At 37.5% G+C, this 20,599-nt stretch overlaps 1 protein-coding gene across 5 annotated transcripts in view; it reads right to left on the reverse strand.

The window, feature by feature from the left end:
• Positions 1–230: 230 nt before the first annotated feature.
• PCDH7 (protocadherin 7) overlaps positions 231–20,599 on the reverse strand; it is a 291,307-nt gene continuing 270,938 nt past the window's right edge. For all 5 annotated transcript variants that reach the window (XM_075091714.1, XM_075091713.1, XM_075091715.1 and 2 more), the window contains one exon: positions 231–4,597. In XM_075091714.1, coding sequence (XP_074947815.1) covers positions 4,218–4,597 — 380 coding nt within the window. In that variant the 3' untranslated portion in view covers positions 231–4,217. The remainder of the gene's footprint in view (positions 4,598–20,599) is intronic.

Here is a 20,599-nt window from a genome sequence, read left to right on the forward strand (position 1 = left end):
TTCTACTGCAAAAACAGCTATATGCTGTCCTGAGTGACAATAACCTCTACTGAATTTCACCCTTTAGATAGGTACAACCTCAGCTATATCAGCAGCTGAAGATGTGGCCAGTTACAAAGGCAGTTTCATCTTTGCCATGCAAAATATAGGTTAAATATGCAAACTAGCATGTGGTTTAACCCAGTAAAAATGGAATAGCCTGTCAGAGAAAGTACACTGGCAAATGAGCAACCAGTTGAACATGTTATATTTTAATTTGCAGAGACAAAAATGACAAGCAATTTATTTACATAAAACTGTACAAAAGCAAATTAAATTATGTAAATATTTCATAAATAGAGGTGGACTAGCGTTTAATACATTTTGCCATGTTTAGCATAGTTGCGTGCATAGTGACTCATAATAAACAATGATAAATTGTTCTCTGTTTCACTATCAACATCCAAGTTGCAGAACAATAGTCAATGATTAATATTACAAACAGATCGTACCACACTGAATGCAAGTGCTTTAAAATTTAGGAAAAAGTTGTCTGAAAGCATACCCCAGGTAGCTGGTGAATGTTGTCTTCTTCCTTGTGTTTATGCTCTTCAGTTGGTAATACAACTTAACTGATGGACTTTCATTCCTATTGCTATGTCATCTGCTTCACTCTTTAAGGAAACACTGTATATTTATCACCAGTGAAACAAAAGGAAAAATACTTTGTTGTTCAAGTTCCTTACAAGTGCTTGGCGATGGCTGGATTTAGGGCAAGGTCTTTATCCATATTCTTTGCTTTCCTGCTTGACAACTTCCTAGGGTAGCCTTTCAGCCAATCATTTCAACCCCATTTAAGTTCTTCCCCCACATAAAAATAACGTTTAACTTTTTTTTCCTGAAACTCAGGCAGCAGGCCAGTCAGAAACCATATCGAATAAACACAGTGGATCTGAGATCCAGAATGAGCATTAGATTTTAGACCGAAGCTATTGAATTTTCTAATACATATAAAGTTATATATTAATGCATCAATCTATAAAGGTGCCCTAATGTAAAATACATGCAAAGCTCATTTGAGTTTCCCATGGAAGGAAATAAAAGGATGTTTTCTATACTGTACAACTGAAATGTGATGACAGCTAAAAACAATTAAAAAAAATATTAATTGTCAGTTTTCCTGGCAACATGAATCGGTGACACCTTGCTAAATAACTACAATATAGACTGATCATAGTTTTCCAGGCAGCAGAATTAAAAACAGATGAAAACAACCCCAAACCCCACACAAATAGTAATTAAAAAAATCCTCAAGACCTACTTAAACCACAGCCTTGTGTTAATAATGCTTAAGACTGGTCCATTAACTGAGTTTGGCAAAAGGCTTGTTTTTAAATATATTATTTATAATTTCTCAGAAAATAAACACAGGTAAATATACAGGTTCAAAAAAGTTGGGAATAGCCCCTTATCCCTCAGTGTCCAAACCCAACTACCACTTTACCATAATAATAGGTATAAAAGGCACAGTTGCATATTTTGCATTCACCCTAATTATTTTTTTATAGTTTTATTTGTTTATTTTTTATACAAAAGCACTCTATTTATGGAGTGGCACCAGAATTAACCTATTTCAAATAAAGAAGAAAGATACAAACCCAAAATATATTTGTGTGTCATGCCAGGTCAGAAGAGTAATCAGCATATTAACAGTGGCTAGTTCCATTAGAATTATTGTGAATACTTACAGTAGATAGAATTTTTTAAAAACCCTTTCACACCCATTTTAGATCTAAGGAGATGCACACAAGTAAAATATTTAATGACTGTTCTATGTGGTGCAAAGACTGGTGAGTGACTGCTGATCCATTTAATCTGAAGGTCTTCTGTGACCTGTAATATTAGCCTTGTAGAAAAAGGGTCTAAGGATATATGGAACCAAGCTACCTAATTTTTTTTTTGTGTGTGTGTAATATTAAATAAAATATTACTAAAGGAAATTCTGTTGAACATTTGTGTTATGCAATTGTGTATTCTGTTGAAACGTGCAAGAAAAATGTGTATACATTACATAAGCATTTTTAGAAGCATTTTTAAACAGGTACTTACAGATTATACAAAGCAGTAACTGCTGTATGCAGTCTCATAACAAAGTACTAGTTTGCATCTGTCCATATTACTTAAATAATTAAACATTAAAATGTTCAATCATTATTCATCTTTGATTTTAATATTTTCTTTCTAAAATGTGCCCATTCATCATAACTGCTATACACAAACTAATGTTACTTGAAGAAAGTAAACTTGAGCGAGGAGAACAAAATGGCCAATAATGGCACTTCCCACTATATGAAATGAATTCAAAAAGATAAATGTGATGAGTGGTACTGATCTACCAACCTCTACTTTAGGCTGTTTAAGGTTATTTCTATGCAATTCTTCAAAGCAAGAAACTACCCAAAACTACATTGTGACTACAGTATACTAGAGAGCCATCTAGCCATGCCTTAATGCCAGGTTAAACAGCCAGGGATTTGAATGCTTTCCCCCTCCTCGAGCTGTCCTTGCTCTGTTGATCGATTGTCGCTGTCATCTGAATGTCTGAGCTCAGTCTGTCATTATTACTACAGCATCAGCTACAAAGCAACTAGCTGAAGTTGTGCACATTTTGTTGCTTTTATTGCACAAAAATCTGTTTCATTTCCTCTTTCTTTCAAGACGTGCTCACCACAAGAATCGTTACAGCCCACAGCTTTTGCATATCACGGCATCTTGGACTCCTTTTGACTCGACCTGCTAAGTGAGTATCATACAACTGTTCATCAGACCATTTTCTCCCTAGCCTAAATGTTCTGAGTCTTGACATCATTTAGTATTGCACTTTTCTTGGTTTTAATGCACTTGTGTTTCAAGAAGACCTTCATTATATCTTTGACATAATTGAACCAATTGGTAATCTGCAACACTGATGACAAAAGACTTAGCAATCATTCCTTGCACTCTGAAAAGAAGATTTTTGTTTTTGACTTGTAATATTCTCTTGTCACTGCATCATCCCATTGTCCGCCCTTTCCATCCTGCCAAGCATTCTCATTAACAAAGCCTTCTTTACTACTATTAGTTTTTAATTTTGATCTTAAATATTCCCTGGAGCTGGCATATGCAGCATATCACATGCAGCATCCGCTGCAACATATCATGCCATTACAAAAAAACCCACATCAGTTCCTTTGGGCATTCAACTGAACCACACTGGAAAAAAAATAAATGTCATCTGGGCTTGTGAACTGTGCTGCTGTGCAAAATGTAACTGAAGGTGTATTATGAGTACATGTGTGTATTTGTGAATATATTAGTTTTCTAAGCCAAGCCCCAATACTTAGCAGTTCCCCTGATCCATTGTGTGATCTTTGGCCTTTTTGTTATTACGATCTTCCCAGCTAGATGTTAGTCTTGCCCAAAATAATGATTTCAACAGTTTATCATTACTATCCTACGATATATGTGTTACTAATTGTGTTTACGTTGACGTAGTCATTACAGAGAACGAGAGAGGAGGAGAGAAACAGACACAGCAAGAACATGTTTGTTCTATGGACAAAACAGAACCAGAGTTCATGACTCACAGGAAAGTATGCCACGTTTTTGACTGCAGTCTCAGGCTGAACATATTTCTCTTGCTTCCAGCCTCAGATGAGAGGTGAGAATATTAAAGCTGTGGTCTTCACAAAGTGCCTATTAATGATTATTCCTTTATATTTATCTCTATATCTGTATGGTTTCTGAAGGATTGTCCCTGGTGGGGATCAGCAATATTCAGATGATATGTTTTGAATACAATTTCCCTGACCTGTTATCCTCAACAAGCCAGATGACAAATAAAATGAGTGGCTTAACTCATGCTTCTGCAGGGAGGAAACAACAGTGTGTTGTGTTCTTTTTCATCAAGCTTGTTACTATGGGAGGAATTTGCAACCATAGATTTAGGAAAATAAAAATCAGTGAGGGGGACTTAGACATGCAAGTAACAACAGTGTTTTCTACATTGTACAGTATAGTCAGGCAGACAGTATAATTAAATGCCTGCTATGGAGGCAGAAGTGGCAGGCAGATCTTTCGTCTCTTTGGTGGCCCCCTTTTTTTTTGTTTCTTATTTTTTGTTAAAATTGTTTTGATTTTAAGACTTTTGCCCCTTTTCTTTCCTATAATATGAAAGAACTTTGCTGCTGCTTTTTAGCCTACAGGTAAACTTCTCTTCTAGTTAAGGTATTGACAGGAGATGGCTTGTATTCCCCTGTCTGTGTAAGGGGGATATCCTCTGGATTGCCTTCTTCATTTTTGCTGAAACTAGCTGCGCTGAAGGTCTCATAGGATGAGGTCAACTTTTTGTTAAGGAGGTTTCTGTTGCGATCACCCATGAGGGAGGCTTCTCCATTGGCCAGCTTTTCCTGACTGCCCCGTTCATCGACAGGCATGAAAGTGGAGAGTTTTGGCTGGCTCTTCTGCTTTCTTTCAGGAGAAGTGCGAACTGGCATCCAGCAGGAGTCCGAGTGGCCATATTCATCACACTCTCGGGTACACTTCCCTGTCAGGGCTACATCTGGTAGAGGCCTTGAATCTGAAAGTAAAATAGAGTTATCTTTACAAATGAATAATATTGGAATGACTTCCAGTGAAACTGAGAATTCTTAAATTCACAAAAGGTATTTTTAAAGGTCTTGGTAAGAATGTTGCAGTAAGTTCCTCAGTAATCCTTTTTTTAAGTTGCACGTGCCCATAGGCAACAAGCATATCTGTACAGTTATCCTCAACCTCAAATAAGACTATTAAGCCGCTTGCTGTGCTTGTAAACCAATCTCAAAAGCATTTGGTATTAGGTATTGAATGAATTTTGATGTCTGAAGGAGCCAACAAAGCACTTAATTCCATACTGCCAATTTTCTTTAAATTATTAAAAATACCTTTCTTCGAATTTTTTGTGAAGAGTGCTTTGAATTTATGTGAAAGGAACCTGAGGCCCTCCACCCTGCAAATAGTTATGAACATGCTTAACGCCCTGCAAGTGAGCAGCTCTGTTATTGACAATGGGACTCAATTTGCACATAATGTAAAACTTTGCTTGTATTTCTGAGGATTGGGCATCCATTGCTAGTACAAAGTATGTTACATGAATCATACAATCAATGATTAGTAGAAGCATACAAACCCCCTGCTATTGGTTTTAAACTTAATCTAACGTGTATGGATAAGCTGTTCCGTGCGTGCATGTGGAGGGACAGGGAGAATCTAAATGCTGCCTGAATAGATGCGCTAATGTTTTATATTTGACTTGCTGTGTTAGAAGGTGTCCTGCTCCAGATCACTGTTTCTAAGCTTTCTAGCTACTGTACTTGTAAAAGCTTTCACTGAAAACCAGCAAAGTTCAGGGGACTGCAGGTTTGACTCCTACCTGATAAAGAACACCGGTAGTTTTTAATATTTTTATTTTGATACTTGCATTACAACTGAATTAAAAAGCTACCTCAACTGTTTTAAGCACTGCATAAAGTTCTGAAACTTTGCTTTTATTCAGTTATACTGAACTTTATGGTCTACAAGAAATAACTGGAGATGCCTATAAGGTAACAACATGATATTCAAAGAAAGTTGACAAAGAACAAAAATCAACAAGTAAATTAAGTTTTCCAGTTTATTCAATATGACTTTCATATGATGTGACTTATGTTATGAAACCTTTAGTTTGCTTTTATAAAAAATCAATTATCTTAAAAAGGAGCAAGAATCTTCAACATGGAAACACAGTCAGATACTTCAAATGGGCTGTGGCAACTTTCTACCTTCCCACTACAACACCCAAATTCATCTAAACAGTAATTTGACCAGTAATAAGCTATGCCTTATAAAATATTTTTCTAAGACCTATTCAGCCTCCGTTTTGTTACATCTCTTTTGCCTGTTTTTTTCTTTGATTTTGGCTGCCAGATGACCTTCTCGAACAGTGACAATTCCAACTGTGAAATTTTTATAAATATGTAAAAAAGGCCACTGCTGAGGTTAAAAACAAAAAAACAGCCAAAAATCCTTTACCTCTTCCAGAATAAACTGTTTGAATTTAAAATACTTACAACAGGTGCTTGCAGAGCAAGCATATTTCATTTCAGCATCTGCAGATTTAATCCTGATGGAACTACAAAAGCTCTTGAAAGTCAGATTTATGTTCATCTGTCCTGATTTTTTCTTGCATTTAAACATTCATTTAATTAGTAATTTGTTGCAGTTTTGTAAAGAATACATATATTTTTATTATTATTAATAGTTGTCAACATTTTTATTACTGTATAATATTTCATATTTCAATATGTCACTGATTTTAATGAGGAAAACAGCACTGATGTTTAGATAACTGAATAATTCTGTAGCTGAGATTTGTAAGGCTAGGAGGAGGGAACTGAGTGGTGTTTTTTGGTTTTGTTTTGGGGTTTTTTTCCCCAGTTCAGTTGTACTTTTTAAGGCTTTTGCTCTTAGACTCAGCCATGATTCCCACATCTTTTCAAGGAATGAAAAAACTATGGACAGTTATCAGCCTATAAGTTTTCAGATTACTGTGTTCTGGAGATGTAGACAGAAGATGGGGACTGCAACAGAGAAATTCTTTATTTGTCAGCTAAATCTAGTATTATTTTGGCATTCTCCAAAGGTAAGAAGCATAATTAACTGCTAAGCAGCATCTGATGTGCTTTGATTTTTAAACAGAAAAACCCTCATCATATTTTTTACAATGGGACATATTCCCTTCCCATCTAAATCTCAATAAACTCTTCAATCAGCACCTTATTTCCAAACAATGACCATTAAACATTATGCCTCCTACTATTATTTCAATTATTACTCTGGCAGAATATTAGCAAATGCCTATCAAGGCAGCGTCTGATCTTTATTTAAAACATAGGACTATGTATTTACTGAAAAGGAGGTTTTTGTTATTGTTTGAGGGTTATTTTCCAGATTGAAACAGTTAATGCCTCATTATATCTGATGGTTTCTTTTTAATGTAAATAAATCTTCAACCAGGATTACTTGGGTTGATTAAAAAAACCTTCCCTTGCTAGCGGTCCTTGAATCACACTTGTAGTGCAACCCCTATTCACTGTTGGGCAAATACTAGAATTCCTTATTGTAAAGCATGAGGACTTGTACAATCCAGCCTTATAGTGCTGTTTTATGTTTAAGTCAGCATGTGGCTGACTTGCAGTGTTGGGTCATGTGACAAACTGAATCTTCACACCCACAAAAGAGCTGAGAGATACTGGCAGGATAACACTAGCCCAAATAATACCCTGATGAGCTACTTCCAGGTCCATCACAGAGGCCATCAGCCCATCAAAGGTCTATCTGCCCAGGCCCAAAGGAGCACAGCAGTCTGTAGTGGCAGATAGAAACCCAAATCAAGGACTGAGGAGAAGCAACCACCTTGTCCTCACCCGTCCCAGGGCTATCCTAGCTGCATGCCATCTGCCCTACTGTCCAGGTGTGAAACCCATCAGCATAGGTCATTCACAATTGCTTTCCAGGTTGCTTTTCTGTCTCACAGTGGGGATTGCTGCCTAGGTATGTAGGACACATTATGGCATATGGGGGAAAAGCGGTTTGGAATAGCACAGAACTTATGTGATGTTTAGGGGAGGAACAAAAGGGTGGACAAAGGAGGGTTTTAGGTGATTTGGGGAGGAACAAGAGTGGGAAAACAGAGAGATAAGGGGATTAACAAGGCCAGTCACACGTAAATAATTTGCTGGCTAATATCTGTCTGGTCATGCCCTGTGCCTGATCAAGGCACGGTCTGACCTTTATTTAAAACATGGGAATATTTATTTAGTGCAAAGGGGGTTTTTTTTGTTATTTGAGAGTTTTTTTCCAGATTAAAACAATTAGTGTCTTATCTTATTAAATTAGTTCCTGACACCTTCCTGGGTATGAGCTCTCTATTACGTGTGCATAAACATGTATACATATGTGGATGTCCACTCTCAGTAGTGGACTTCCATCCTGTCCAGCCAGAAAGGGGAACAGAATGAGGCCACTGGTGCTGTCTGTGTTCATGCGAGTGCTCTGAGTGTCTGTGAGCTGTGTGGCCAACTGCCTATATATTTGGTGTATGTATGTGCTCTCTGTGTGTGCCTACCGGGAATGTATCTTCATCTTTCCTACTGGTTGGACCTGGGGACATGGCGCAGCAGCAGCAGCCTTGACTCCCTCAGGCTGTCAGCTCTGGTGTGATATATTTTCCTCTAAAACACCCTTCAATTAGTATTTGGCACATACAGCTAACGTAGCCTTCTACTCCATTGCTTTCTTGCATCTGTGCTAAGAGCCTGAATCACTCCAGCATTTAAGCACACGTTTAATATAATGTGTTTGAATCCTGTTGTATTTTAACTGCTCTTCTGTTTAAAAGATGTTTAAAAGATGGACATAACTTCAGCATTTGTTTGGGTGCCAGGAAAGAGGGAATATTTTGTGTGTGTATTCTATCAGAAGATGAGTAAAATACCCAGTGCTCTCAGGACTAAACTATTACTAGTACCTAAATTCATCAGTTAAGGAAAACATGTGTGCTTTCTATACACTGCAGTAGATAACAGAGATTTAACCTTCATTTTGAATAAACTGCCACACCACTTTAGCTACAAAGTAATTAACTGTATTTTTTTGCAAATTCCCTGAACCCTCTTTTGTAGAGTAGTGACTTTATGCTCCTCTTTTTACATTATGTAGCCCATGAAGTTGTGAACAATCTCTGATTTTGGAAAAAAAATAAAGTTACTTTTGTCCTCTAGAATAATTTACATCCAAACATATCTACCTCTAAGTCATATGCTTCTTTTAGTGCTTCTAGTTTAAAAGTTAAACACTTTAGTAGCGACGACACTGCTAGCTGCCAAGCCTAATGGAATATGATACGTCAAAGAATTTGTCAGCACAATTGGCAAATCATCAAGAAGAGTTCAACAGACTTCTACTACAGTTACATATTTGGAAACTGACTCAAATAAGTGCTTAAGATGCCAGTTATTGACAAACAGATTTATCACAATTCTAATTAATGAGAAAGTAAACCTGGAGGGATGATATTTCTTGACATATAGAAATTTGTCGATTTGGGGTTAGGTTTTAAGTGTTTATACATAGACTACTTAAATTTAAGCTTTTATTTGCATAAAATTATCTTCAGAGTTACAACAGAAGATGTCATCTAAGTTATTTTCAAGCATATCCTCTTATGGTGTCTTTACATCCGAACTAGGTACTGCTTGACTATTTACAATGCCATTGCAAACCCACTCCCTAAAACACAGATATTTAGACAAGTTTTTAGGTATACACAAAAATGGAGACTTCAAAAGTAAATATTTATAAATCAGATTTCACTTGCAACTGCTCAGACTTCAGCTTAAAAAAAAAATTGCAGAGCACTAATTTACAGGGTCTCACAATCTACTTTCTCATTGCATCTGATATGTTTCCACCTCCAACTTCCAAGGTTACCATACAACTATAATTTAAAAAAACAAAAAACAAAACAAAACACCAAAAAACTCCCAACTTTTATCATTAATCCAATGAACCCTAAACATTTATGGCTAATTTCTGAGACAGTGATAGCTTATGTTTTCCATAAAACTTTGTATAAAAACATGCAAATGAATGGAGTTATTTATATGCATGCTCATGTTTCTGCTGATTGTAGCTGACTGTTGCTTTAGGGCTAGAAGGATTGCTTGTTATCAGAAAGGGAAGGCACCTACCATGGTAATGTGGAGAGGGGAAATATGGTGTTCTACATCCATTTTAAACAAAAACCCATTAACAACCAAAATATTCCACCCAAACAATTTTCGGCTATTTCTCTCCTCCCATTCCTTCCCAAAGAAGGACAATGTATTTCGTCAAGTAAAGAGAAAATATTATGAACACAGTAGTCAACAAGTACATGTTACAAGTTATGTGCAAAAGCATTGTACATATGTACACACACATTGCAGAAATATAATCAAGGATGCACAGTCAATCTGGCTCCACTCCACATATATTTAACGATCATTCTTGTACAACATATTGTACACAAACCCAGCACTAGTCGTGACATAGTGCTAGGACATATACTGTTTTGGAGAAAGATGCAAGGAGCTTTTAATTTTCTCATCTTTTGTAGACCACACACAAAGCCTATGGTAACAACAGGCTTTAGATGTACTTAACTAGTCAAAAGCTCTGTTCCACTTGTCCCTGGAGATGGAAAACCCTCCAAAGCAATACTGACACCCTATCTAGATACAATAACTTGAACATTCTCTGAAAGAACTCTGTGCCCGAAAGTATTCCTAGCTGTAGACTTTTCTTGGATAAGTGCACAACCACAGTGCCATACAGCACTACAGCAGTGCAACAGTACCTCTGTAAACCGTGAATCTTGGTCCACAGGATCTGAGGAGTCATTGGCAGATGAGTTCTAAATACTATCTATGATAAATTTATGACTACATGCAGATTTTGCTGCCTTTCCCCATTGATGGGCCCATAACATCCCTGGGGGTTCCAGTTTCTGAGGACCTGTAAAGAATGCCTGTGCAGTACTTCCAGACTACTGTGAGAAAAGAAAAAGGAGTAGGAACAGTCATACAGTAATGATAAAGACTTTGGTTTGGATGAGCCACTTTTCATCCTACCTTTTCTTGCACTCCGAACACAAATATACCATATTCAGATGACCACCCAAAATTCAAGTGAAACACCGGTAAGACTATGTAATTAAACTGGAGACAATTCCATAGCTTTTATATTCCATTGTTGTCTGTTTTATGAGGTGTGTGATTGGAGAGACAATAGAGCTCTTAAAGCATAACTAGTATTGACTACATAATCAGAGAACAATAATGTAGAAAACAGCTGAGAGGGTACATATTGTAGAAAATCTCTGTTTAAGGGGGAACAAAGAACTAAGCTATAGGGATGCACAGCTACAGCAGTACTGTCTTCGAAATTCCTGCCTCCTAATTGCAGTAATTCAGGAACTGCACCCCAGTTAGTGCTATGGCATATTCTGACATGCCAAGACACTATTAAAATACTTAAACATGTTTGAAGGCATCAGCAACTTCTTTCTCTGCACCTTAGGCTAAATACAGTTAAACAGCAATTGAACATATCTCAAGAAGCATTTAGTGCCCCAAGGCTTGGACTACTGTCATTCTGAATGTGGCATTATCGTGTACTGCAGAGATAGTGCATGCCATCTCTAAAAGAGTCCTACTGAATAAAGTCAAACATAAATCCACTGTTTGAGATATGCCAACTGCATTGAAGTAATGAATATATTAATTGCTTTTGGACTAGAATAATTTCATGTATATCATGTCCAATTCTGAAATTCTTTTCAGTGCTTAAGAGAATACTTCAGAGTACAGAAAGGCTTACATGTACACTGATTGAATGATTAATACTGTGAGAGGAGGTATGACAGAAGGATATAAAATAATGAATTCTGAATCTTTTTAGTCTTTTGTTACGCAAGGAAAAAGGAACATAGAATGAAAGTGAGAATTTTCAATATTTTACTTGAAAAATGGTAAAATAAAGATATCCTTCAATCAATTCCTAAGAACATCAAGACTCACTGCTGTAGCGTGTCAAAAGTCCAAGTACTTTTAGATGGTTTCAAGAGAAACCAGAGTGGAATTTTCAAAGCAAACAGGAGATGTTATATAGTCTTCTACCACTAAAACTAATAAAAATAAAACAAACAAATAAAGCAATACCATAAGAAAATAGAAACAAGTAACTGATTCTTTAACATTTGAAAAAAGCTCATACTAGATAAATGAAAGTGAGTTAGCCAGAAGAGAAGGCAGCTGAGGGAGACACCACTTTTCATGTACCTAAAAGGCTATAGTAAAGCAAGAGTGGGAACAATCTGTTTTGCATGTCCATAGTGGGAAGGACCAAAAGTAATGGCTTGATTGCAACAATGGCAAATAAGGTTGGAAATTAGAAAAAAACTTCGAGGATAAATGTAGTGGTGGAAGGTAATAGAGGCTCCACCAGTGGGATGGTTTTACGAATGTCTAGAATAACTTCTCCCAAGGGTAACATAAACGTGGCTAATCCTACCTTATGAAAGCAAGGATGCACTAAATGACCTCTAAAGGTTCCCTTCAGCACTGTGATTCTGTTAATATGATTACTAACATTTATGTACTTTGGCTTCAGCCCAATCCTTAACTGTTTCTGGGATAAGATTCTTGACATATTCAGTAATAAATCAACCTTAGAAGTAGGGCTTAGGTCCAGCATAAAGCATATTTTAGAATGCCATCCTCCTTAAAATTTTATGTTAATAGAATTACAAACAAAACCCCAAAATGGTTGGACCATTTAAGACAGGTATTAATCAAAAGAATATGGAAAAAAACCCAATCAGTAATGCTAAAAAAGACCCCCACTGTCAAGTTCCAACATGATAACATTTATAAAATCTTCTTGCCTAAGTCCCAACACATACATTCCATGTTACAGTTTCATAAAAATGTTAAAGATAGATTGAATAGTAATTCTACCTATAGTGGTGAAAAACAAATATCACGCCTCTGAAGTCCATTAAACCTGAAACTGGTGTAAGAAAGACTCTGTAAAGCAGAAAATTTCAACAGTGTTTACTTCTTATATGAAATTTTGGTTGTCTTTACCCTTGAACAATACCAGTCTCTTTTTTAGGGAGGAACAGAGTCAGATAAGATGAAGAATGTATAAGATTGATGTACTTCTTTTGTTTAATTAAACAGACTATGCCAGACTTTATAGTTATTTAATATGACTCAGACATGTAACCAAAGAAATATTACCCATGCAATAAAGTTCCTGGCTTAGATTCCATGGTTATTTCTATCACAATTTCCTCCACCGGGTTAAGGTATATTATTTAACTGTTCCTCTAGTTATAGAGTAACTCCATTAAAAAGTTTCCTAATTAAATTAATAATTGTACCAGCTCTGTAGCATTGCATCTGTGATCTTCAAGGAATCATCAATATTTCACAATTGACTTAAAGACTGTTCATATTAAAAACATACCTATGGTGCTTCTTTTTATGCAAAAAACTAGTTGTAGTCTTCCAGGCCTGAATCATAATAATCAGTTTGTTGTCAGTGGAGAGCCATAATATAGGTTGCATAAAATATTCTCTGTAAGTGAAATCACATTCAACAGACTGAATTCCAGACAAATAATAATTTAAAACCCCAGTTACATTACAATGTAAAAGGAAGCACATTAGAAACATATAGTTTTCTCTAGTTTAAGCTTTATTTATCATGTAGTTTATTATTTCATTTTTGTTCACAAGACCAATTGCATATATATAATGAGAACTAAGAAGTATCAGCTTATGTGATACCAGTGGAGAGTACTATACTAAATATACCATGATGAACTTAAATTCCCTAGATTTTAATGTTCTAGATTTAAATGTAATTGCTACAAGACTCCTTGTAATCCTGTTAAATCCTTTGATAGCCTGATTTACTTCTGTCACTGAAATGGCAACATATCCTTCAGAAAAGTAGGACTTACTAGGGCTTCCTGAAGTAGCATAGACACTAAGATGTAGGAAACATTTAAGCTGTCTAATTGTTCTGCCAATCTGATGCTAAAGTATTAATCTGTCACTGTGTCAAATTACATACCTTTGGTTTTTTTCAGCAAAACGTGTCAGTGCTTAACAAACTCTGAGCTGAAACAATTCGTGGAGCAATTAGAATGTCAACTCTCCTAAAGATGACTTTAAAAAGCCTGAATCAGGGCTCAAAAGTCAACATAATTTCCTTGATACTCATGCCAAAGAGATGGGACTGCAGGAGCTCTAAAGGAACAAAGTAGCTAGCAGCCATTATTAGCTCATCTCTGCTGTATACCGTGCCTTCCTCCCCCCCACCCCCCAGTATTTTATTTCTTGGTAGTGAGGATTTAATAATGTATTTTCTTCATCAGGAATGGACACCAGGTAGGAAACTGTGGCTCTTGCCACAGAAGAGAAAAACAAGGTTACATGGCTTCCCCTCATCTCCCTCCAATTTATGCCCATCTCATTCAAAAGGGAACTCCTTTTTGGAGATACTCCAAGTACTGTTTTCCAGAGGATATTAATGAATGCATTGCTTCCATTTAGAAACAATCCCAAAAGATGTTCAGTGTCATTAGATCTCATGGCTATCTCACAAGTATCTCAGAGAATATCCAGAATCAAAAATGAAAGTTGACTATATAGAAAAAATCAGTGACTTGACAAGAGTTGTAAGCTGTTCTGTAAGCTTGATATTTGTTGAAGTGATACAAAAATGCACTAGATATGACTAATGTTTAGGTTCAAAGGGCAACTGATTAAAAAGACACAACCGCCCGTACACACACGGCTGCCTAATTGTCTAGCATAATATGTGGGGGAAAAAAAAACAAATGGCAAAACTGAACCACTTGTGACTACGGATAAGAGCTCAAACTAAAATAAAGTTCTGGTTGAATGCTTCTGTGTTTAAGAATTCGCTTTAAGGGAGAATACTGATTTCTTTCTTTCAAATCTTTCAGTAAGTTACTCATTTCTTGCAGAATTCTTCTGCCACATGAGATAGTAACTTGAACTGATTATCTTGATAGAACCACTGCTACTTCATGCAGCAACACATTGCTGGATTCTGGATCTTATTTCATTCCCGCATATACAGAATAAAATATTATATAACAACATATAATAAATAGTAGTACTATTTTCATAAAAAGGGAATTACTCTTGTTCCCAAGAGGTTTTCTGTGTGATTCATGTAATGTTTTTTTTGTTACGAGTTATAGACCCTCAAAGGTTAAACTTGAACTGTAACTGTAAAATATGCTGAAGCTCTATTAATTTATATTGTTATTTTCAAATGGGGGGAGAAGAAAGTTCTCCATGCTCTGCATGCAAATGATCATCTAAATAATGTAGAGCTCAGCATGAAGGAGAAACAAATAACTTGTGACTACTTGTCTTTTTAGTAGCTGTCAAGAGGAAGCTGTGTTGTAAGAAGAAATATAGCAGTCATGTGAAGGATGCATTTAACCTTTTCTGTCACATAAAGGGAGCCTTATCTCACACAACGAAAAAAAGTGCTCACTTATCTGTACATGTCATACATGTTTCTCTCATAAATACACATATAAATTTGTAATTTTACTTAATCGTACTAGCAAGATCTGGGATACAGAACGAAATGTAATTAAATTCAGTGAATTGAAAAGTACAAAAAATGCATTTTTATTCCTTTAGCAGAAGATCTACATGATGCAAGAACTAAATGAATGTTAAAAACAGAAATAAAAAACATTTTAAGATTATTGTATTAATGAACATTTTCCCTGTTTGTATAAGTATACTCCAGAAGAACTAGGTTAAATTTTATAAAATATTGTGCTCATCTTCATTAATAATGAAGTATAACATAAGTATAAAATCATACAATTCAGGATTAAATGGTAATATTTCTGCCTGTCACAGGGAAAGGAAACTATTTACCGATTAACTAGTTACAGACTCTTGTGGTTTTTTTAAGGTCAGTGGCATGAGCCATAGTGTCATTCTGGTCTTTAGATCAATTATTTTGGAACACTCAGTTTCCTAGGAAGAGGTAAAATCTACCCCAGAATTAATCGCCCTAAGTAAGTTAGTACTTTTGTTATTAAAACTGATGCTTTCTCACTGAGATGATGCAGGGAAGGGGAATGGATTTTTGTTGATATTGTTGTTTTTATAGTAAGTATGTGCAAAAGTTTTCACACCTCAAAAAACGGAGAGACAAATACAGAAAGATAATGAAACTCTCAGCTTGATTTATGTCCTGCTCAAAGGGATTTTTCATTAAATCTTTTATTGATTTTTCAGCTGTGTGTGCAGATTACAGCCAGTGAATTAATTACAAACATCAGCTCAGAATGGTTACATACTTATGACAGATTCATCTGGGTTACAGTCCATTAGTAATTAAGTATTAAGCACAGCACTAATTCCCCCTGTGCATGTACAGTAGATAGACTGTAATCATACACATGAATCACAGGGATATTATATTAAAAGAGATTACAGTATCACTGTTTATCTCACTATAGAATAGAAAAGTATAATTTTTTTTTATATATACTAATGGAAAGTATAGAAGTCTGAATGATGCAAAACAGAGAAGACAAAAAAATCAAGTTTTGCTTGCAAAGTCTAAGCCTGTCAGAAATAACAGTCTCAATCCTTCTTGTGGGAGAAAGAATCTAACAGAGCCTGTAGTGCATATCATAGTTTTTTGGCCCCTGCCCTTGACACTAAGTAACCTACAGTGTTTCATTCATTCAACAGTTATAGGACGTAATGTAGTAGAATTCTTACCTTACAAACAGAACTGTGTCTTTATGAAAGTTAAAGGCAAGATTGGGCTTGAACAGGGGTGTCTAAGCCTATTAGTCAGGAGCTATCTCTCATCCCTGAGATGAAGATACTGGGTTTCTGGTTGCTTCACCAGCTATTGGTAACATTTTCTTCCAATTTCCTAAGCCACTTATTTGAGTGGACAGCTGAGCATATCCCTCTACAGAGTTCTTGAGAACTTCCAAAACATGTGAAATATTTCCTGGCCCCAAAGTAAAAAATTGAATTATTTTTGTCCGAAGTTATTCCAGTGGAAGCACTCGTTAACAAATATATTCTCTTGGTTTAAGAATGTTTCATGTTGCAATTTGTCTGCTTTTGTATTTTGCAGCACAATATTAAAATTAGTCAGTATGATTTTCACAGAACCACAGAATCCCAGGTTGGAAAGGACCTCAAGGATCACCTAGTCTAACCTTTCTAGGAAGAGCAGAGTCTAAACAAGATGGCCCAGCACCCTGTCCAGATGACTCTTGAAAGGGTCTAACGTGGCTGAGTCAACCACTTCCCTGGGGAGATTATTCCAATGGTGACTCTTCTCATTATGAAAAATTTCCCTCTCATGTCCAGTTGGAATCTCCCCAAGAGCTATTTGTGTCCATTCCCCCTTGTCCTCTCCATGGGACTCCTTGGAAAAAAGGAGTCTCCATCTTCTTTGTACTTAAGTACTTAAGTACATGGTGATGAGATCCCCTCTAAGCCTCTTTTTCTCAAGGCTGAACAAACCCAGTTCTCCCAGCCTATCCTCATATGACAGGCTTCCCAGTCCTTTGATCATCTTGGTGGCCCTTCTCTGGACCCCTTCCAGCCTGTCCACATCCTTTTTGTAGAGCGGGGACCAGAACTGTACACAGTCCTCCAGGTGTGACCTGACAAGTGCTGAGTAGAGCAGGATAATGACTTCTTTCTCTCTGCTGGTGATGCCCTTTTTGATGCAACCCAGCATCCTGTTGGCCGCCTTGGCCGCAGCAGCACACTGTTCACTCATGTTGAGCTTCCTGTCCACCAGGACCCCCAGGTCCCTTTCCACAGAGCTGGTCTCCAGCCAGGTACATCCCAGTCTGTGCTGCACTCCTGGATTATGTTTTCCCCAGTGCAAGACCTTACACTTGCCCTTGTTGAACTTCATAAGATTCTTGCTGGCCCACTCCTCCAGCCTATCCAGATCTCCCTGCAAAGCAGCTCTCCTTTCTGGAGTGTCTACTTCCCCATTCAATTCGGCGTCATCAGCAAACTTCATCAAGCTACATATGATTCCGGTATCCAGATCACTTGTAAAGGTAGTGAATAACATTGGGCCCAATATCGATCCCTGGAGGACTCCACTTGTGACAGGTTGCTGCTTTGAAAAAGAGCTATTTACCACCACCCTTTGGGTTCGGCCTGTCAGCCAGTTCCCCACCCACTGCACAGACCACTTGTCTAGGCCATAACACATCAATTTCTCCAGGAGGAGACTGTGGGGAAATGTATCAAAAGCCTTGGAGAAGTCCAGGCAGACAATGTCCACAGCCTGCCCCATGTCAACCAGGCGAGTCACTTTGTCATAGAAGGCCACCAGGTTTGTCAAGCACGATCTGCCCTTAGTGAAGCCATGTTGGATATTCCCAATCATGTGCTTCATTTGACTTGTGATGGCCCCCAGGAGGATTCGTTCCATAACTTTCCCAGGGACTGAAGTAAGGCTGATGGGCCTATAGTTACCTGGGTCCTCCCTCAAGCCTTTATTGTAGATAGGGGTGACATTTGCCTTCCTCCAGTCCTCTGGGACATCCCCCGTTCTTCACAACTTCTCAAAGATTATGGAGAGTGGCCTTGCGATGATGTCAGCCAGCTCTCTCAACACCCTCGGGTGGATGGTGTCAGGGCCCATCGATTTGTAGGGATCAAGCTCCTGTAATAATTCTTGAAGTTCTTGAAGAACTCCCAGCTCTCACTAGCTCCTTTATCTACCATGGAAGTGTCCCATGGGATCCCTCCCAAGTGAGCCCTGAGTGAACTGAAGTTTTCTCTTCTAAAATCCAGAACCTTTGTCTTAGAGCTGACCTTCAGCACACTCAGCAGGATCCCAAACTCCACAATATTGTGGTCACTGCAGCCAAGGCTGTCACTAACCGAGATACTACAAAGCAGGCTTTCTTGGTTTGTGAACAGCAAGTCCAGCAGTACCTCATTCCTGGTTGGCACATCTAACATTTGGATGAGGAAGCAGTCCTCTACACATTCCAGGAACTTGGTGGATGACATGGGAGCTGCCGTATTGTTCTTCCAGCAGACGTCTGGGTAGTTGAAGTCACCCATCAGGACCAGGTTCTGTTGGCCAGAAGCTTGCTTTAGTGCCCCAAGTATCGCTTCATCAGCCTTGTCATCGTGGTTAGGAGGTTGGTAGCAGATGTCCACTGTGAGGTCCTGCTTGGAGATGACCCCTTTGACTTTAACTCAGAGGCATTCGATGAAGCAGTCGCAGTCACCATAGTTGACTTTGATGCATTCCAGGTTTTCCTTAATGTAGAGTGCAACTCCTCTGCCTCTTCTACCCTGCCTGGCTTTGTGAAAGAGCCTGTAAGCACCCATTGCGATCCCCCACTTATCTGAGTTGTCCTACCACGTTTCAGTTACTCCTATGATGTCGTACCCTTCTGAGTGGGCACGGAACTCCAGTTCCTCCTGTTTGTTTCCTAGACTGCGTGCATTTGTATACATAGCCTTGAGGTGATTACTCTTCTGTTTCACATCTTGGAAGACAGCTACAGAATATTTGTCACCACACTGCTTGGCCTGACTTACTCCCCTATTGGACGTGCTGGTGTGAGCATTTCCGCAACAGATCCCACCCCCCAAGTCCTCCAGTTTAAAACCCACCTCACCAAGTTAGCCAGCCTACTGCTGAAGATGCTTTTGCTCCTCTTAGTTGCCAAAGTGTGTACCCATACTCATAAAATTTTAAATCTCAGAAAATATTCCATTGTTTCTCAGTTTGTGACATTTCCAGATTTCTTAAGAAGTGTAGTACATATACTCTGGACTACAGCTTTATAGCCAACATCTACTTTTTCAAGAATGAATCAGATAATCTCCAGCTTGTTTCACTCATTTGAATATCAAGAAGTTTCTCACATTATTGGTTTATACTTTCACTCAGACTCCAGTAAAACTGACAAAAGATTTGAAACAGGACAATGTTAAGCTTGCTCCACTTGCAATGCATGACTAAATTCTTGACAATAGGTAGGAAAAAACCCTAATTATATCTGCTAGGATAGCATAAAACCCAGTCAAGCAAAATATATTAACAGGGAGGTTAAACTTTTTTTTAAAGAGTAGATATACTGAGGAAAATTAAGATATTAGTGTATTAAATGTATTGACTACAGTACAGGAAAAGAAAATAATCTTTTTCATGATTTCCAGTGTAAATCCACAGTAATTTCTGCTAATTTACCCAATATCACTTGCAGTGGTTATAAGCACTTAGCAGCTGCTGGATTGTTTTGAAAATCTGGACAAGACATGGAAAAGCAATGGTCAAATATAGGAATTGGGCAGAATATAAAAAAGTAGATGAAAACATTTTGTCAGACCGAATCAGACAGAAAAATACAAAATCTGCAGATTTTATCTGACTTGAAAGACAATTATTTTTAAAGGGAAAGGAGTAATTTGGCATTTTGGCAATTATTATTTCAAACAGGTTTTTAATGAACTGTCAATTTCCTTTTATTAAATGGTCATTGCCTATTATTGGCCCCAGAATGTATCATGGCTAGATCATATGGTACATACTTTGTGCAGGGATCTTCCTTACAGGCCATTCAGAATATGGCTTCCTGAATGAAACATATTCAGTAGAAAATTGTTCTCTGCAGTGTTTTAGTCTCTGGCTCCTTCCTGAGATCATAATAGAGATCCCAGTTGCGATTGTGGTCCTTGTGAATGTTAAGCATTGTGCACTGGAGTATAAATAATTTATTCATATAAGAGATTCACTCTTGTATCGTACAATTGGTTTCTACTTGGGTCAACTTTGAAGCTGCAACTTCAGGCAAAAAATTGCGTGCCCAGAATCAATCACCTGAGCCACCATAATTGCCAGAGGATGGAATTATTCCAGGAGAATTGCTCAA

This window comes from Phalacrocorax aristotelis, chromosome 4 (genome assembly GCF_949628215.1).
Source record: "Phalacrocorax aristotelis chromosome 4, bGulAri2.1, whole genome shotgun sequence".
In the NCBI taxonomy this organism is placed as follows: Eukaryota; Metazoa; Chordata; class Aves; order Suliformes; family Phalacrocoracidae; genus Phalacrocorax; species Phalacrocorax aristotelis.